Source organism: Electrophorus electricus, chromosome 2 (genome assembly GCF_041902795.1).
Source record: "Electrophorus electricus isolate QZ-2024a chromosome 2, ASM4190279v1, whole genome shotgun sequence".
Classification (NCBI taxonomy): Eukaryota; Metazoa; Chordata; class Actinopteri; order Gymnotiformes; family Gymnotidae; genus Electrophorus; species Electrophorus electricus.
This window is the reverse complement of record NC_137498.1, coordinates 8088295-8106497: the sequence shown is the minus strand read 5'-3', so window position 1 is coordinate 8106497 and position 18203 is coordinate 8088295. Positions and strand designations below refer to the sequence as shown.

Below are 18203 nucleotides of genomic sequence, written 5' to 3'. Positions count from 1 at the left end.
TGTGAAATGTGCACACTTGTTTATTTCTGTTTGTGTTATTTATTCCTCAGTTGTTCATTCTGTATATGATGCAGCTGTTGGTCACTGTCCACTTGGTCAGGCAGACTGGACAGCTCATGCAAATACACACAAACACACACCCACCCACACAGGCACACCTACGCGCACACAGGCACACCTATGCGCACACAGGCACACACACACACATACACATGACGATGCTACTTTTGGAGATTCATGGGCTTTAGGTTCTGCTGTGATCCAGCTCTGAACTTCATGGTTTAATCAATAAATCACTAACTGACTCAGTAGGGATTTTGAGGAACAATGTCACATTCACTCCAGTGACACTGATGTTTCAGAGAAAGCCAGATGCTCGAGGATAAAATTAAACGTGGTTTTAATCTGAAAAGGATAATCCAACACGGTCGAAACACAGGCAAGGGACAGAACCAGTACTATAGGATAAACAGAGCCAGGGAGCATCACAGAGATGAGCTACAGTCCAGGTCGAAATCTAGAGAGACAAAATATTCAGGCAGACAAATACAAGATGGGCAAAAAACAGAAATAAGAAATACAATATATAACATTCATCTACCACTTTTTTTCCGAAGCAACTTACAATTATGACCAAATACAATTAGATCCATTGAGAATTAAGGGTCTTGCTCAGAGGCCCAACAGTGGCAACTTGGCAGCAGTGGGGTTTGAATGGGCAACCTTCTGATTACTAGTCAAATACTTTAAACACTGAACCACTGCATAATACACTGAATGCAATACAATACAAGTGGCAATATTTCCCAAAATGCCTCTCACAGGCAGTACTACTCTATCCTCAATCCTGTTCTCCTTCTGCTGCTGGGACTCATCCTACTGTATGAAAAGAGTTATTTACATACACCAATACACACACACACACACACACACAAATACATGTATACACATCAATAACTACATGCACACATTATACAATCAGAGCTATGAGAAGTTCTCAGTCTCACGTTTTTTCTTCCTTAGCAGAGAGATGGTGACAGACGGATAGCAGAGACGGAACAAGTCGACCAAGTACTGCATCGAACCACCCTGCCTCCTAGAGTCCAGAATATGGCGCACTTCATAGATCGGGGCACAGTCAGAGCTGTGGAGGAGTGGCCTCAGGAGAGAATCACAGGCTTCAGAAGGACCAAATGAAACGACCTTGAAACACAAAAGTGAGCAGGTAAGTTGAGTTGATATGTGACTTCATTCATGTGCTTTGTAATTTAATTCAGACCTATAAATTTGGGACCCAGCTTGCGAAATGACCCTGGCTTGCGGAAGTCACGCGTAGAGCCACACTCTGCCACCAGGTTGGTACAGCAGGGTCTCCCTCCCATGTCTGTCCACCACCTCCTTATATCTACGGTTCTGTTCGATACACAGGTGTGTCTCCTCCCATACTTTTTCAACTACAGTGAGGACCATAGTGTTACCTTCAGAACATGGGAGGTCTGTAAGGAAATCTAAAGCAATGTGAGACCAAGGTCTGTCTGGTATGGGAAGTGGCATGAGCTTTCCTGTGGGTAGGGTCTTAGGTGTTATACTCTGACTGCAAACTGAACACGAAGAAACATATTTATGAACATCGCCGGTCATGGTCTCCCACCAGTACCAGTTAGCCAGAAGCCGTCGAGTACATGTCTTCCCAGCATGCCCTGAAACCAGCGAGGAATGAGCCCACGTCAATAGGCGGTCACGGCACGAGGTAGGAACATATTGTTTCCCTGACGGACACACCTTTGGGATGACTGTGTCTTGCATGGCCTGTTCTGTTTCATCATCTATTTCCCATTGTATAGATGACAGGTGTTTGCAGCTAGGAAGGATGGTTTCCATCTCCTGTCTCCTCCAAGAAAACACAGGATAAGGCATCAGCTTTAGTATTACAGGTCCCAGGATGGTACACAATCTTAAAATCAAATCTTGAAAAGAACAGAGTTGTTTAGCTGTAGGCATGTATTCCAGATTCCTGTGGTCGGTGATAATAAGAAAGGGATGATTCGCCCCTCTAACCAATACCTTCACTCTTCTAAGGCCTGTTTAATGGCCAACAGTTCACGTTCTCCTATTCCGTAATTACGTTCCACTGGTGAAAACTTACGGGAACAATAAGCTACTGGGTGTAACTTGCACTTATCTTGTCCTTGTGAAAGTACAGCTCCTACCCCGATGTTAGAAGCATCAACCTCCACGACAAAGGGAACGGAAGGATCTGGATGCCTAAGTATAGGAGCCGTGGTAAAAGCTTCTTTCAGTTTTCTGAATGCTTGGTCAGCCTCCTGATTCCACAATAACTTGGTTGTTGCTCCCTTCAGGAGGGCTGTGAGAGGGGCTGCAATACTATTAAGTTCCGTATGAATCGTCAGTAAAAGTTTGCAAACCCCAAGAAACTCTGGAGCTTTTTAACGGTGACCGGAACGGGCCACTGAATGATAACTTCGATCGTCTTGTCATCCATGGTGATTCCACTATGGCTAATCACGTATCCTAAAAAAGTCGTGGTTGGAAGGTGGAATTTACATTTCTCTCCCTTGACATATAACACGTTATCCAGAGGAGTCTTCAATACTTTTTGTACGTGTTGGCTTTTAATGGGTGAATAGATTAGGATGTCATCAATATAAGCGATAACAAATTTTCCGATGTATTCACAGAGGATATCATTGATAAAAGCCTGAAAGACAGATGGAGCCACACTGAGACCGTATGGCATGACTTTGCACTCATAGTGACCTCTGGTGGTGATAAAATTGGTTTTCCATTCATCACCTTTCTTGATCCTTATCAAATTAAATGCAATACGCAGGTCTAATTTGGTGAAGATAAACTATCCTCCCCTTATATTGCACTTCAAAGCAATGGAAGATAACAAAACATGTCAAACCCCAAGACAGCACTGACCAGCTCAGCCAGTCTACATGAGGATTATGTTGCTGAAGCCAGGGGTACCCCAAAATCAGTTGCAAGTTGGGAGCTGAGTGTGGAAAAAGGGAAAACAAAGGATGCCACAGGAAGAATGGCAGCCCCGATGCACTGGGGAAAACCAAACTCTGAAACTTCCCAAACAAAAACAGAAAACAGGGCAGTACTTTAGTGGCTAAGGGGAGCCTCGGGAGAGAGACAGACTCGAGAGGGGAAAACTGCAGAAGGGAGGGGACGTGTAAAAACACAGACACCCACAGTAGAAGAGCAGTGTAGCACAAGGGCTCACAGACATCGATACCCATAGTTACAGGCTAGGAGCTTGGCTCAAAACTTTAGCAAACACCCAGCACTGAATTACTGGTCTTATATAGATCTCTCCCCAGCTGTTGGGCATCAAACCTGATTAGTAGCATGTCTGACTCGAGGCCTCCCTCTGGTGGCCGGAGGGGGCCTCGGCCTGGTGCCAACCCTTACATGATCTCTAAATGGTGTACGTTTGTGGTAAGTTTTATGCATGTAGTGCGGAGTGTAATGGAACCGGCTCCTACCGGTGATCCGTTCAGAGCCACCAGGTGAAGAGGCTTGGGTAATAGCTCCAATGGAATGTCCCAATTCCCGTACAACGTGTGTGTATGAAGTTTCCCTCAGCTCCTGAATCAACTAAGGCTGCAAACACAGAAGATGGTGCAGGAGGCCCAACATAAACAGTTTTTAAAAAATGACTTAACGATCATCTTTCTTGGTGGCAAGATCTCTATCTTGTTTTCTGACGTGTGTTGTCTGATCCGTCTATGCCTCAGTGATGCTCGATTAGGTCGAAGACTACAATCGCTGATAACATGTTCTGAGGAGCCACAGTAAAAACAGAGACCATCTTGGAATCAGGGCCACCTCTCCTCTTCAGTCAAGCATGAAGAATCACAATGCATTGGTTCCACTGTCTGCTCTCGTCTGAGCTCTTCTCTATAACTGGGAGAGGGATAGGTATGGTGAGAACTACTAGTTCTACATGGTTTTTGTTCTTGGATTAAATGATCCAGATGTATAGAAAGAGTTATAAGCTGATTTAAATCTAACTTTTCATCTCAGCAAGCCAGTTCATGTAAAACCTCTACACTGAGACCGTTACGGAAAGTGACGATCAACGCCGCCTCATTCCATCTGCTGCCAGCAGTGACTGTACGGAATTCTCATGGGTAGTCGGCCACAGAATGATTGCCTTGGTGTAATTTGGTAAGTATCTCCTCACAGGCTCTTTCCTCAAGTGGGTGATCGAACACAGCCTTGAATTGCTCAATAAAATCGTCATAAGACACCAGTTATACGTTAGCCCAGATGGCAGTCGGCCAGTTAAGAGCTTTGTCAGTTAGACGAGAGGTAATGAAGGTAATTTTATCTTGATTGGAACAGGTTGGAAGGATATTGAAATACAATGAACATGGTGGCTTACCATTGTATTTCCATGACTTTTCAATGCTAAGCTGCACACCATTGTTGGTACTCTTCAAATATCCTCTGACAAATGGTTCCAGTGTCCTGTGTGCAGCTCAGGACTTCTCTCCAGGCATCTGAGGTTCACAAAGATGAAACCGGACTCCTCACTGAGGGTTGACCATCCAGATGCTTAACAAACTGCTTTGAGGGTAATAAGAATGCTCTGAAATTAAAATGCTCCTTAACATCTGTTCAACGCTTTTTAAAAGTCTCAGGTAGCCAATTCTTTAGCTGCTTTAATTCCACCTGCTATTTTCATTAATAAGAAGAAAAAATCCCTTTGAACTGATAGTGAAATGAACTGACCAAACAGGGTAGTAAAAATATTTGGTGTGTCTGTTGGGGTTAGAAGTTTGTCAAAATTTCATTTGAATACACTTCCTCTCCACTGTAAGTGTAGAACATTCAGTAGACTATATTTCTAAAAAGTGTGCATGTTACTGTGGGTTACTTTGGATGTCAAGGCCTGTTTGATACTCAAAAAGGATGGCAGAGGCCCTCATCCTGGGAATTTTGAACTGTTTCCATCAGGTGTTTTTCACAGACTGCACATTAACTGGGCGAACCAAAAGGGTCATGTGGGAGGGTCTGTTCTACTGACCTGCTTGATGTCATCAACATCACCCACATCCATGCTGCCAGAGTCAGTGACTGACTGATTAAAATATGAAGTTTATAGCTGGATCACAGGAGAACCTAAAGCCCACAAAACCATGGGGGGGGGGGGATCACTAGGTACATTTAGGGTGTGTGTAAAATGATGTTTTTCTCCAGGTCCTTCAAATGTGGGTCTGGCCATCCTGAAGCAGCTGTGTGTGTGTGTGTATGTTTTTGTTTGTATGAATGTGCATGGATGCGGGTGCATGTGTTTTTATGTGTGTGGCTTGGCCACCTCCTGTCACGTCTCTGTTGTACTGGGACTGTCATGACCTTTCATTGTTACCCTACCAATGCCAGTGTCTGTCTTTTTCTGTCCCCATTACTGTCTGTGTAACTGTCCCAATTACAGTTGTGGTTCCAGTTCCTGTTGTCCCGCCCCTGTCCAGCCCATCTCCCATTCTAATCCTGTAGAGGTTCCTGCACCTCCTCTCAGATGACCTCCAGTCCATCCCACTGTCCAGCCTGGAATCCTGTCCTCTCCTGTCCCTGAGTCCTGGTGTCAGTTTCCTGTCCAGCCTGCTGTCAGGTTTCTGGTTGCAGCACAGGGTTCTGTTTCCACCCCTCACCCAACAGACTTTTTTTCTCTTTTTCCAGATGTCCCTGTCAAGGTTTCTGTCCCCAGCCCAGACCCTGCCATGTTACACTGGCCTCGGGTTCACTTGTCAGCTGGTATGCACTTCAGGAGCTGCACGTTGGGGTGGGTATGTTCACGTGTGCTTTCATTTTCATTAAAAACCACATCAAAGATAACTCATGCGTGCATCCTGCCCCACACTCGTTAAACCAATGTGTGTTACCTCCCTTGGTAGATGATGTACTGAATGTCTTCTAACCTGTTGGAGATGTCATTGTAGTAGTAGGTTTAGTTGAAGCTGTTGGACTTGTTGTATCAGTGTCCACTGGAGGAGGATTTACAGGTTTATATGGAGCCTCTGCAAGATTAGAAAAGTGTGATCAGTTATAAGTAATGAGGGTTCAGGGCTGTTATGTATTTAACAAGTTTAGATTTTGTACTACAGAACTGATGTATGTACAGTTTGGCCAAGCAGATGTGTTCAGTTCTCTGTGTGTCAGCGGTGGTGATACGTTGGCTACGTCTGAAGCTGCAGGGCTCTGTAGGTGCAGTGTGTCCTTCAGTCATTTTCTGAGAGTGAATGAATTAGGGGCTCCTGGGTCGAGTCTCTCTGTCTCTCTGTCTCTCTCTCTCTCTCAGTTCATTTCAGTTCAGTAAGCTTTATTGGTATGACCATATACAACTATAGTATTGCCAAAGCGGTATTACAACATGAACATTACACAACATTACAACCTTTGCAATCATGGAAATTAAGAATTCTGTTATAAAAGAACTTGAAGAGAAACAATAATTGGTCTGAAATAATAATAATTAGAAGAAGTAAAAGGGAAGAAGTGAAAAGAAAGGAAAATAAATAAATAATAAGGATGAAAAATAATAAATAGTTAATAATAATAAATATTTGATAATAAATACTTAATAATAACAAATAGTTAATAATAATAAATAGTTAATAATGATAAATAGTTAGGTAACTTTTATAAACTGGGTAATATAGTCTGTGTGTGTGTGTGTGTGTGTGTGTGTGTGTGTGTGTGTGTGTATGTGTGTGTGTGTGTGTGTGTGTGTGTGTGTGTGTGTGTGTGTGTTTGGGTGGGTTAATCACTGTCCCTCATCTTATGGGAGGCAGATATGCATCACCCAGCTAAAGTGCTGCTTTCCTTCTTTTCGCCCAGTAGGATGGGCAGTTTGTCAGTGTTAGACAGAAACTTAAAGTTGGGGTGGACCGTCTCAGATTTTTTTTTGCTGACAGAGTCTTCTGTTCTCTGGGCATACGCACATGTGTAAACAAAAGTTCTTCATTTCCAAAACAGGTAGACATAACGTCAGAAGTAACAAAATGATGCAAACTAAACACTGACTAAACAGAACACCAAAAAAGGAGAACAACGATACAGGAACTGTGCAGAAGCAATAAAACTGTGATGGAACGTTTGATACTAAGACATCGAAGCTTGTATCACACAGTGTCCCGAAGATTGTATCAGTTACTGTTACCACTAATGTTAGCACTAAAGTTACTAATAACATGTGACTAATGATGCTTGAACCTTCAAATGTCACCGAACCACAGGATGAGGGTGAGAGTGTTTCATAAGTTTGGCACTGTCCTATAATGTATCTTTTTACTAAAATATTGGGAAAAAAAAAATTGTACAACTGTGTCTGTTACAACAGCAGGTGGAATTACGGCAGCCACAGAACTGGCTACCTGACACTTTAAAAAAAAAGTGTGAAAAGTGTTTAAAGGAGCATTTAATTTCAGAGCATTGTTTGTTTGTTTTTACCCACAGTGCATGAAACATAAGTCAGAGTGTATTTTAATTGCACGTGTTCAGTTTGAGTAGTGTGACTCAGTTTCAAATTTGATGTGGAATTTGTTTGCTTTTGCAGGAGTAACGTGTTTGTTGGTCAAACAAACTGATGTTATATAGACTGTCGACTAAACATATACAGCCATAGACTGGAATGTCCAATTAAAGTGAAAGCTAAAATAAACAAGTTGACAGTCTATAGATTATTAAATAAACGTCTACAATCATGGACTGAATTCTCCAAATAAAGTGAAAGCTGCACTATGTAGATTGTATGCTGTCCACTACACTATAGGACAGAAACCTTGGTCTCACCATGAGAAACAGTGTCATCTTGAGGACTTACTGTGCCCTGGGCCTACATGGCATTGTGTTTATTATGCCCTACGCCCTGGTGGAGCGATGTTTACCATGCTCTGCCCCTGGATGATGTGGTGTTTAACATGCCCCAGGCTCTAGGTGGCGCTGTGTTCCCGTGCCTGGGCTCTGCTGCATCCCTCCCACAGGATGGTGTGGTCATGCACGGTTCAGTGAACTGTGCTTGTGTGGCCGTGTTTCCCTGCTCCACCTCCCGAGTCGGTGTCCATGACAACACCTGTAGTGAGAAGGTAACACTCACCATCAGCAGCGTGGAGCACAAGGAGCAGATAAACACACACCTGCATTCTTACTGAGTTACACACACACTACACACAGCTACAGCAGGACTGCTGATACACACCGTACACACTCTTCAACACAGTCTACTGAATCACTTCACAAGAACACTTATAGTGGAGAAGAAGTGTATTCAGATGAAACTCTGACAAACTAACCACCACACACACACACACACACACACACCAAATATAGAGATGCGGTAGGTTTTGTAAGTTGTCATGTGATACGTCCTCTTTCTTCCTTATCATTCAGTGATCTATCAGATATTCTCACATTGTCAGTGAGGACGGTCTCATTCTTAGTTAAGTGGCTCCGTCTTTTGTCACAGAGACACGATGTAGAAGCTCAGGGGGTGAGACCCAATATAACCTCCCTCACTGCTGTTTGGTCAGTTCAATTCACTACGACACCCAAAGTACTTCAGAGGCTTATTAATGAAAACAGTGTAACGCTTCTTACTTGGAATGAGGAAAAGGTGCTACGGGGTAACCGTGATGCGTGGAGTTAACATGGAGTGACACACACACTGGTGTGGACAATCTGAAAGACTCCTGGACCACTTCAAGCCAGGTCACACGGCTACCATCACTGTATTTATATGTAAAGGAAACAGTAAAAAGCACCGTACAGCGTTACCAAAGAAAAAGGAATGTTGAGAAGACAAGCAGAAAGGTGACGGACGGTCGCTCGCTCTCTCTCTCTCTCTCTCTCTCTCTCTCTCTCTCTCTCTCTCTCTCTCTCCCTCTCTCGTGATATTACACACAACTGTGTCTGTTACAATAGCAGGTGGAATTACAGCAGCCACAGAACTGGCTACCTGAGACTTTTAAAAATGTTTGAACAGATGTTTAAAGGAGTATTTAATTTCAGAACATTATTTTTATACACAGTGCAGTGCATGAAACATAAGTCAGGGTGGATTTTAATTGCACATGTTCATCTCGAGTAGTGTGATTCAGTTTCAAATTTGATATGGAATTTGTTTGCAGGAGTAACGTGTTTGTTGGTCAAAAACTGGTCTTCACTCTGTAAGAATGTCACTCCACCACTAGAGATGTGAACTCTACTCACACCACAAATGTACTGTTGCTTTCAGCTTCTGCATATCAAAAGCCTTTTCCTGGTCCATGCAATAACGTACAGGCTAAAGGTATGAATTATGTAAGTCAATAAAAAACATCAGTCTTATAGAAAATTGGACTTTTTACAAATAAATTATAAGTCTTGATAAGAAATTTGTAACGTTATAATCCCAGTGTTGCCATATGATTTACATAAAATTGTAGCATGGGTCCACCTAGTGGTAAAAAGTTAGATTGCAGTTTTTACTAGATGTAAATTGTTGGTTTGAAAATTTTTTTTTTTACATGTAAACTCAGAAGAACTCAGTTGATTATCCTACATTTTGACTCCATTCTCTTAATTATGAGTAAATACAGTGCCTATTCCTACAAAGGCATAATGATCTATTGCACTAATGTAAATTGTACTGTACTGTTACCGCCAAGATTTATTTGGTTAAAGAAGTAACATTTACTGTCACCAGGTAATGATTACTAACTATGATTATTTGCTTATTTGTCTTAGTGCATAGATATCTGTGTATATATATATATATATATATATATATATATATATATATATATATATATATATATATATATATATATATATATATATATGATTTACATAAAATTGTAGCATGTGTCCACCTAGTGATAAAAAGTTAGATTGCAGTTTTTACTAGATTGTAAATTGTTGGTTTGAATTTTTTTTTTTTACATGTAAACTCAGAAGAACTCAGTTGATTATCCTACATTTTGACTCCATTCTCTTAATTATGAGTAAATACAGTGCCTATTCCTACAAAGGCATAATGATCTATTGCACTAATGTAAATTGTACTGTACTGTTACCGCCAAGATTTATTTGGTTAAAGAAGTAACATTTACTGTCACCAGGTAATGATTACTAACTATGATTATTTGCTTATTTGTCTTAGTGCATAGATATCTGTGTGTGTGTGTATATATATATATATATATATATATATATATATATATATATATAAACTGTAAAATCCACCTGATAAAAATAACTGCCAGAATGATAAATTGATAAATTGGTAGCCTAATAACCAAGTCTTTATCAAATTTATCAACTTTTACAATACGTTTTCAGATCATATCTAATGCTACAATGCTACAGCATGGTTTCTAAATAACACACATACTTTTATATACTCACAACACACTTTACTAGAAACAGAGAGACAACTTGGGACACAGGGTCTGTGAGTTTGTAGACAAAAACAAATGCATCTGATTTAATGTTTTATATATGAATCCAAAGGGAATTGTGAAATAAAATTAATTGTCATAATTCATAATTGGTAAACAGGACAACACCTGATCATATCTTACATGTTACCTGACTCTTAAATATGTACATGTATCAACTGGACTAGTGAAATTTTATTAGCACTTGAAACAAACTGGTGTGGCCGTGTTTCCCTGCTCCACCTCCCGAGTCTGTGTCCATGACCACTGGGAGGCGTGTCTTTGGTGGGGGAGACTGTAACGGTGCCCTCCGTCTGGCTACGGTGGCAGCTACCACGTGGCTTTTGTTTATATTGTGTCTTTTGTTTAAAGGATCTTTGTGTTTTGCTGTTGTGCCGTGCCACGCACAGGTCGCGTGTGCTCCGTCTCAGTCACTGTGCCACCTGTGTCGTTATGTCTTTCTTTCTTTCCTTTTAAACCCCCTTTTTTAAGTGCTGTAACAGTTATTGTTACGTTGAGTTTCTTTCATTGTCTTCTGTGCCCATTCTTAGTTTCTCTTTGTTTGCTTTGTCTGACTCTTCAGACAGAAACTGGCACTTCCTCCCTTTTTTGTACATTCTTCACCTGTGAAAGAACGCATGCATCTGTATTCATGGTTGTGGTGCAGCTCTGGAAATCAGTCACAGCTCGGGCAGAAGATATTTCAACGTTTTATTTAAGTCCACTGTGCCCAGTGTTGACACAGCACAAACCTGTTCTCACTTTCCTGAACCCTTTATCCCTTTATTTTTTATAATTGCTAAACTTTAGTGTGTCTCTTGCTCTGAGAGGACAGAACACAAGAGCTGAATAACAGGAACCATGTGCGTGATTACAGCTGTCAAATGTGATGGAAAGAGTGAGTTGGCTGTCGTCCAGGAAAGGAGTACTTCAGGAACAGCAGGGGGGTCAGGGAAACCACAAGGGTGTAGAGGAACTAAAGAAAGTATGTGTGACCATGGGCTCACTCAGAGGGCTCACTCTCCTTACAATTACTCTGTAAGAGAGACTGAGTCCCTTGTGCACAAAGGTATTATTAAGTAAAGCAAAGCACTTCTGAGAGAGTTCTGAAGTCCTAGACAGCCTGCCTGCTGCCCATGGTGCTGAAATTACAGAGTTAGTTTCAGCACCATAGACAAACACAAATGGAGCCATTTAGTAAATCTTAGTTCTTTTTTTGTTGAGGTTGCTGTTCAGTTTCCAGTTTTGTATGAAGGATTTACTAAAGATTGTGTGCTAAACATATATTCAGTGCTAACATTTCTCTCAAGGTGTCTCTCTCAACATCTCAAAAAGTTTAAGTCAATGTTACACAATTAACACAACTCAGAGTACTTATTCTATATGTTACATTCTACATAAAATTCACCAGGTTGCCTTTACATTATGTGATGTCATTAGTTTGATGTTACATTATCAGTTGTGATGTGTATGATGTCATATCCTGAGTTATCATTATTTTGATTCATATGGTTCCTCTTGCTAAAAAGGACACTCTGGGAGTAACATTAGCTAATGTTACCTTAAACAAAAATCAAGAGAATGCCAGATTGATCCTTCCCAAAAAAAACTGTTGAAGCTAAAATTGTACTGGGGAAATTTTCCTGTGGATTGGGGCTGTGAATTAGGGGGAAAAAAAAAAAGACAAATAGTGTGATTAATCTCCTTAGTACCTTCAGGATGGGAAAGAAAAAAAAAAAGATTCCTACTTACTGCTTAGTGTCATCAAGGAATGTTTTACAATATAAGTAGATTTTCCAACAGTTAACTAAAAGGTGAAGTGTGTGACAGGAAGTTAATGTTTATCATTTCTCTTACATTATCTTAGGGGGAAATATAAACATGCTGTGACAATTTGTGTGTGCTTCAATTAAGTAGTATTAAGGCACACCTCAGATCCACCATATGTACCTCATCTCCATCAGGTGGACCTCCACCAGGCAGACCTCATCTTCACCAGGTACACCATAACTCCACCAGGTAGACATCAGCTCCATCAGTCACTCATCAGCTCCACTGGGAGGTCTGTAATATGTAAATTAGAGTCACATGTAACATTAGCAATCCTGCTCAAATTCTTAATCAATCATTTCATACATGTCTCACTGAATCCTTCGGAACTGGAAAATATACAAAACAGACATGGCAAGGAGACAAATGTAATGATACAAGCTTCCAGTTTGTTTGCTCTTCATGCATGCTGGCTGACCATGAAGAACTTTCCACAGAAGTTGGTACCAACTCTCAGACCTCTTATTCTATCAGAGTTCACAAAACAGTTTATTCAGCTCATGTCCTGAACTTGTGCCAAACCAAATCTACTAAGTCAATAAAAAATCTCACAAGCTTAAGTCTGCTTTCCTTATCTTGTTAGAATAGCAGAAAAAGTACAAATACTCTTCAGCTAACTTTGGGATCAAATGAACACTGGACACAACATTTGAACATTTCACTCTTTGTATGTAGGTTAGCAAAGAACATGATCATAAGGAATCTCAGTAATACTGGCATGCCAGGCACTGCAGAGACAAGATTCATAACCTTACCAATAGAATCATGTGCTAAATAAAACATATAAGGGGTTTAATTCCATGTGAGCTGGAACTGAACTGAAAATCAAAATTCACTGCGTGCACAATGCTGTTCTCCCTTTTAGAATAAAATTAACAATATACTTCAACAGCTCCACATCTAGATTGCTTTCTTTGAGGGGCAGTAAAACATAATGGGTTGGCATGTCATGCTCACAGACCGGAGCGCCGCCCGTTTCCATGACTACCTAACCACTTACTTGTTTTCCCACTATCCTCTCTCTCTCTCTCTCTCTCTCTCTCTCTCTCTCTCTCTCTCTCTCTCTCTCTCTCTCTCTCTCTCTCTCTCTCTCTCTCTGTTTTATTCTGTTCCCTCGTCCGTTGTACTTTCTCACTGCTCTCTGGTCTACGTTGCTTTTTCTATTCGCGTCAGGTGTTCTCCCGTTGCTTCGTTTATGTTTAGGTTTCTTTAGCATTTTCATATACGATAGTGTTGTGCGGTTTTCCTTTTAGTTCTGTTACCTGTGTTTGTCTAAAGTAGCCGCTTCTGTGTGCTCCCCTTCCTTGTTTCTTCTTCCCTCGCTTGTCTTAGTTTTATGCTTCGTTGTTTTCCCGTTTGTCTTTCCTTAAATATTTATTTCCCTAATTTACGTAGTGTTCATCCTCACCCTGATTAGCCTGTTCTTCTTTTGTTTGTTCCTTGGTTTTGTCCTGTATTGTGTTCTCCTGGTGTTTATTAAACTTGTTCCTTTTCACTGTTCTGTCTATAGTTTGTTTTCTCCTGTTTTTGATTCCGCTCACTCGCATGTCAGAGACGATGGTACTACGCACGTGTGTTCGCCCTCCACCTTCCACGAGTTACGCACGTTTAGTCATATTTTGAAATCCAGAACTGTATTAAGGGCTTGATTAGAGGAGGGATGTGAGGAGATGCAGTAAAAAAAATACATGTGGACAACCAACCGTTTGTAAAACATATCTCCCTTTCCACGCCATTTGGATTAATATTAATGTGATGTCATTTAAGATGTCTTACTATTGTCACTCTAACCTTATGTGTGATTTACACGCTAAGTTACGTTGGGCATAGCAGGAATTCCTCGTGTCAAACGAGGTGGATCCGTAGAGTCTCGATCTTTCTCTTTACATTGGTGACTCAGTGGAGGGTTTGGTGCGTCATGCATCTGTCTTGCATGATTCTAGAAATGCAACAAGATCTATGCACTTTATTCAAGAAGAAAAAGTATAACCAGCATTAACCAGTGAAAGATGTTTGGAGTTAATAAAACAGAAAATCTTGTCTTAATTATCTTAATATATAATTATATGCGTTTTTTCTTTGTAAAGGCAAATAAATGTTACACCATCAGCTCATGCTACAGTACGTCTATGCATTTAAACCACATAAAGGCTCAGAGAGAGTTTGCAGCTGATCCCGATGACAAATGATGACAGCAGAGCTAATGATACAGGCTTAAATTGAAATATGAGGTAAATAAATAAAATAAAAATGCATACACCTGAGACTGAAATGTGCTTTGTGGCCAAATGTGTGCTTTCAAAAAGCTTTCAAAACTTGCGATGGCGAGGAATCATTCAAGTTGTGTGAAGGTTCTCAGAGAGGTCAGTGGTACCGAGAATACAAAGAGCTCTGAAAGTACTAAGTACATGTTAGCTAATATGAAAAAAGACTGCCATCCTGTATAGCTGATAAAAAGAACTGCACTTATGTACACAGATCAGTTAGTGTATTCGAAGACCGCAGCAGCTGAGTTTGGAATGAGACTACACAGCCTCACAGGAATGAATACCAGAGGTAACGATGCCAGCGTACACGGTTTTGGCATCAGTAATGTTAACTAAAGGATAAATGCTGTGCAATGTTCCTGCTCTATTTGAAACAGCCCCTCAGTGGTTAATGTTTAAAGGACTGACCTCAGATTACACCAAACAGGCTATAAAATGTATGAACTCAATCCCAATAGTTTACTGCTGACAGGACGTGGATGGTAAGTAAATGTACTGTAAAATGACTGATATTCTGGAGATACAAGTAATTTTTTCCTCAGATCTTGTTTGAACTAAATGGCAAACACTTCAACAGTGATCTATTACATCTTTAAAAATGTAAAAACTGAATTAAAGACTAGACTCAGAAGTAGTCTCCATGCAGGCTATCACGTATATACCTCTCTTATGAAAATCCATGTGTTGACTATTTTCTAATGTAATAGTTTTGTTTAAATGAACCTGCATGTAACACATTTTAAATCTGTGCAGTGCTTCTGCAGGTGTTAAAATGTGGGGAAAGGTCCAGTGCTGTTTGATTGTTGTCCTCATACTGTCAGTGGACTGGACTGTAGGCATCAAGGACCAGGATCATGATCATGACCATTCAGCAGATCACCATCAACATCTCCATCATGGCAACGATGCAGCCCACCCCCACCACGATGGAGAAGACAAACACTGCCACAAACTCTCACCCCACAATGCAGACTTTGCCTTCTCCCTCTACAAGAAGCTGGCCAGCCGTCCTGACACCCAGGGCAAGAATATCTTCTTCTCTCCTCTGAGTATCTCCATGGCTCTATCCATGCTGGCCCTGGGGGCCAAAGGTGATACCCATTCACAAATCTTCAGCACCCTGGACTACAGTGCTCTCACAGCTGATCAGGTCAATGAAGGCTATGAGCACCTTCTTCACATGCTGGACCACAGCCAGGATGCCCTAGTGTTGGAGATAGGAGGAGCTGCAGCTGTACAAAAAGGCTTCAAGCCTGAAGAAAAGTTTCTGAAAGATATCCAGCACTTCTACAAAGGTGAAGCCTTCAGTGTGGACTTTTCCACACCTGAAGTCGCTGTGCAAGAGATCAACAAGTTAATTGCCAAAAAGACCAAGGACATGATCACTGATATGGTCAAGAATCTGGATGCTGCCACAGTGATGATGCTCATCAACTATATGCATTTCAAAGGTAAGAGTAGACAAGTAGAACCCACTAGAGATTAAATAATTTTTCATGTATTTCACCTGAACTGCAGTAACCAGTTTTGTATTTCACTCTGTCAGGTAAATGGCAAGAGGCTTTTAAAGTGGAGGACACCAGCAAAGGTGACTTTCATGTGGATGAGAACACCACAGTGTCTGTGGATATGATGAACAGAAATGGTGAATATGACTTCTACTATGACCAGGGCAACTTTACGTCTGTTATCATGCTGCCATATAATGGAAACGCCTCCATGATGATCGTCCTGCCTGACCAGGGAAAAATGGAGGAGGTGGAGAAACACATCAGTAAGGATCACCTCAAGTACTGGAAGGACAAAGTCCACAAAAATGTAATGTATCATGAAATGCTTTTTAAAATATACTTTAATTTATACATATTAAGTACTACCACAAAGTAAAACCTTTACTCCCTGACAAGGTTACCAATGACAAAAAAGTATTAAATAAATATTTTTGCTTGTGCTATTCCATGTAAGAGTGCGTTTGCATGACTGACCATGTCTGTTCTCCAGCACTTTGGACTTGTATATGCCTAAGTTCTCAGTGTCTGCTTCCTCCTGTCTTGGGGACACTCTGGAGGACATGGGAATGGTTGATGCATTCTCAGACAGTGCAGACTTCTCTGGAATCAGTAAGGGAGCCAAGGTGGCAGTTTCCAAGGTATGTGGAGAAATGCTGTCATGTCTAGAGTGTCACATTATGAGTGTGGGAAATATTGTTAATAGACTGCCCATCTTAAATATCCAGTAGAATTTTGACTGCACTCTGAGCCTCAAATAAAATAAAAAAAAAAGTGAATTTCTAGGTTTGCCTCTCTTGATATGACACAATATGAAGTTACATTTGTATAGTGCCTTTCAAGTACCCAGGGACACTTTACAATCAACACACTGCACAATGCTTTTACATCCAGTCAACACACTGGTGAGATGCAGCAGGCAAATTCCATCTGTTGTCCACAAAGGACTGTTCAGAAGTTAATGCATCTACTGCTTACATACATTAAAGTGTCATTCAATGACTGCCCAGATTGGTCCTTCCCCACAGGTCCTGCACAAGCCCATCCTCAGCGTGGATGAGCAGGGCACTCAGGCTGCAGCTGCAACTACTCTTGAATTCATGCCCTTGTCATTGCTTTTCAAAACAGAAGTCAACAGACCGTTCCTAGTTTTCATTGTGGAGAAGAACACCAGGAGTATCCTGTTCATGGGAAAGATAACCGACCCCACTGTGTAGTGGTAGACGTCTCCCACACAGTCTAGTCAGCAGTATGATGGGAGTGCTACTGAATTCTCTCTCATATCAATTAGCAACAAATATAGTCAAGTCTCTCTATTATCTCGGAGCAATGAAAGGCTAAAGGTTGTGCTAGTTTAGTGAGCTACATATAGAAGGGACTTCATTTAGCTATAATTAAACTTAAAATTAAATGCTCCTTTCAGACTTAGTCCAGTTCCCTTACACCAGATATGAGAAAAACTAACAGACTGTTGGATTATTTCTGATGGCATAGTGAATACAGATGTACACAAACCCAGGCATCTGAATGGAAATAAAGTTGTTGAGTGATATTTGAATGGGTCTTCATTTGTTTTGACAAACCAATCATGGCAGTCTGTAGCACACAAATCATGGGCAGTTATAACATTAGGGATGTTTGTCATATGTATCAGTGTTTCATACACGTATTACTTAAGTCATACGGAACTATGTCATTCTAAAACAGACATAGCGATGTGACAGACGTACATTAAGCTCCAATCTCTCTAACTGTCCTGTGATTCATTTATAAATCAGTTTTTAGTTCTTTCCCAGTGTGTTGTCTTGTATGTTGATTCAATATGATGATCTGATCACAGCAGTTGGTGCAACATTCAGGCCCCTCTGAGTCTGTCAGGGTTCAAAATCAAATTTATCACCTTTGATTTGGTGTCAGATAAAGTAATAAGAATTACACTAACGCTGTGTCTAAGCCAGTAACTGGATGGGCCATTTTTGTAAAAATATGTATACAGTTGTAGTTTGTCCATTTGAACAGTAACTGAGTCAGAAATCAGACTTTAAAATGCTGTTCTCCATTTAAAGAATGTACAATGTATGGTAGCTAGGTCTGACATTGAGGATTTTAGAGGGGATCTCATTTTTTTTTTTAAGATTGTGCAT

At 40.8% G+C, this 18203-nt stretch overlaps 1 protein-coding gene across 1 annotated transcript; it reads left to right on the top strand.

The window, feature by feature from the left end:
- The first annotated feature begins 15315 nt into the window (after positions 1–15315).
- On the top strand, positions 15316–17276 carry LOC145660125 (alpha-1-antitrypsin homolog). Its single transcript, XM_081724140.1, has 4 exons — positions 15316–16002; positions 16098–16357; positions 16542–16700; positions 17088–17276. Exons 1-4 carry the CDS (start codon positions 15324–15326, stop codon positions 17274–17276), a joined length of 1287 nt encoding a protein of 428 aa, XP_081580266.1. The 5' UTR covers positions 15316–15323.
- Positions 17277–18203: the final 927 nt, after the last annotated feature.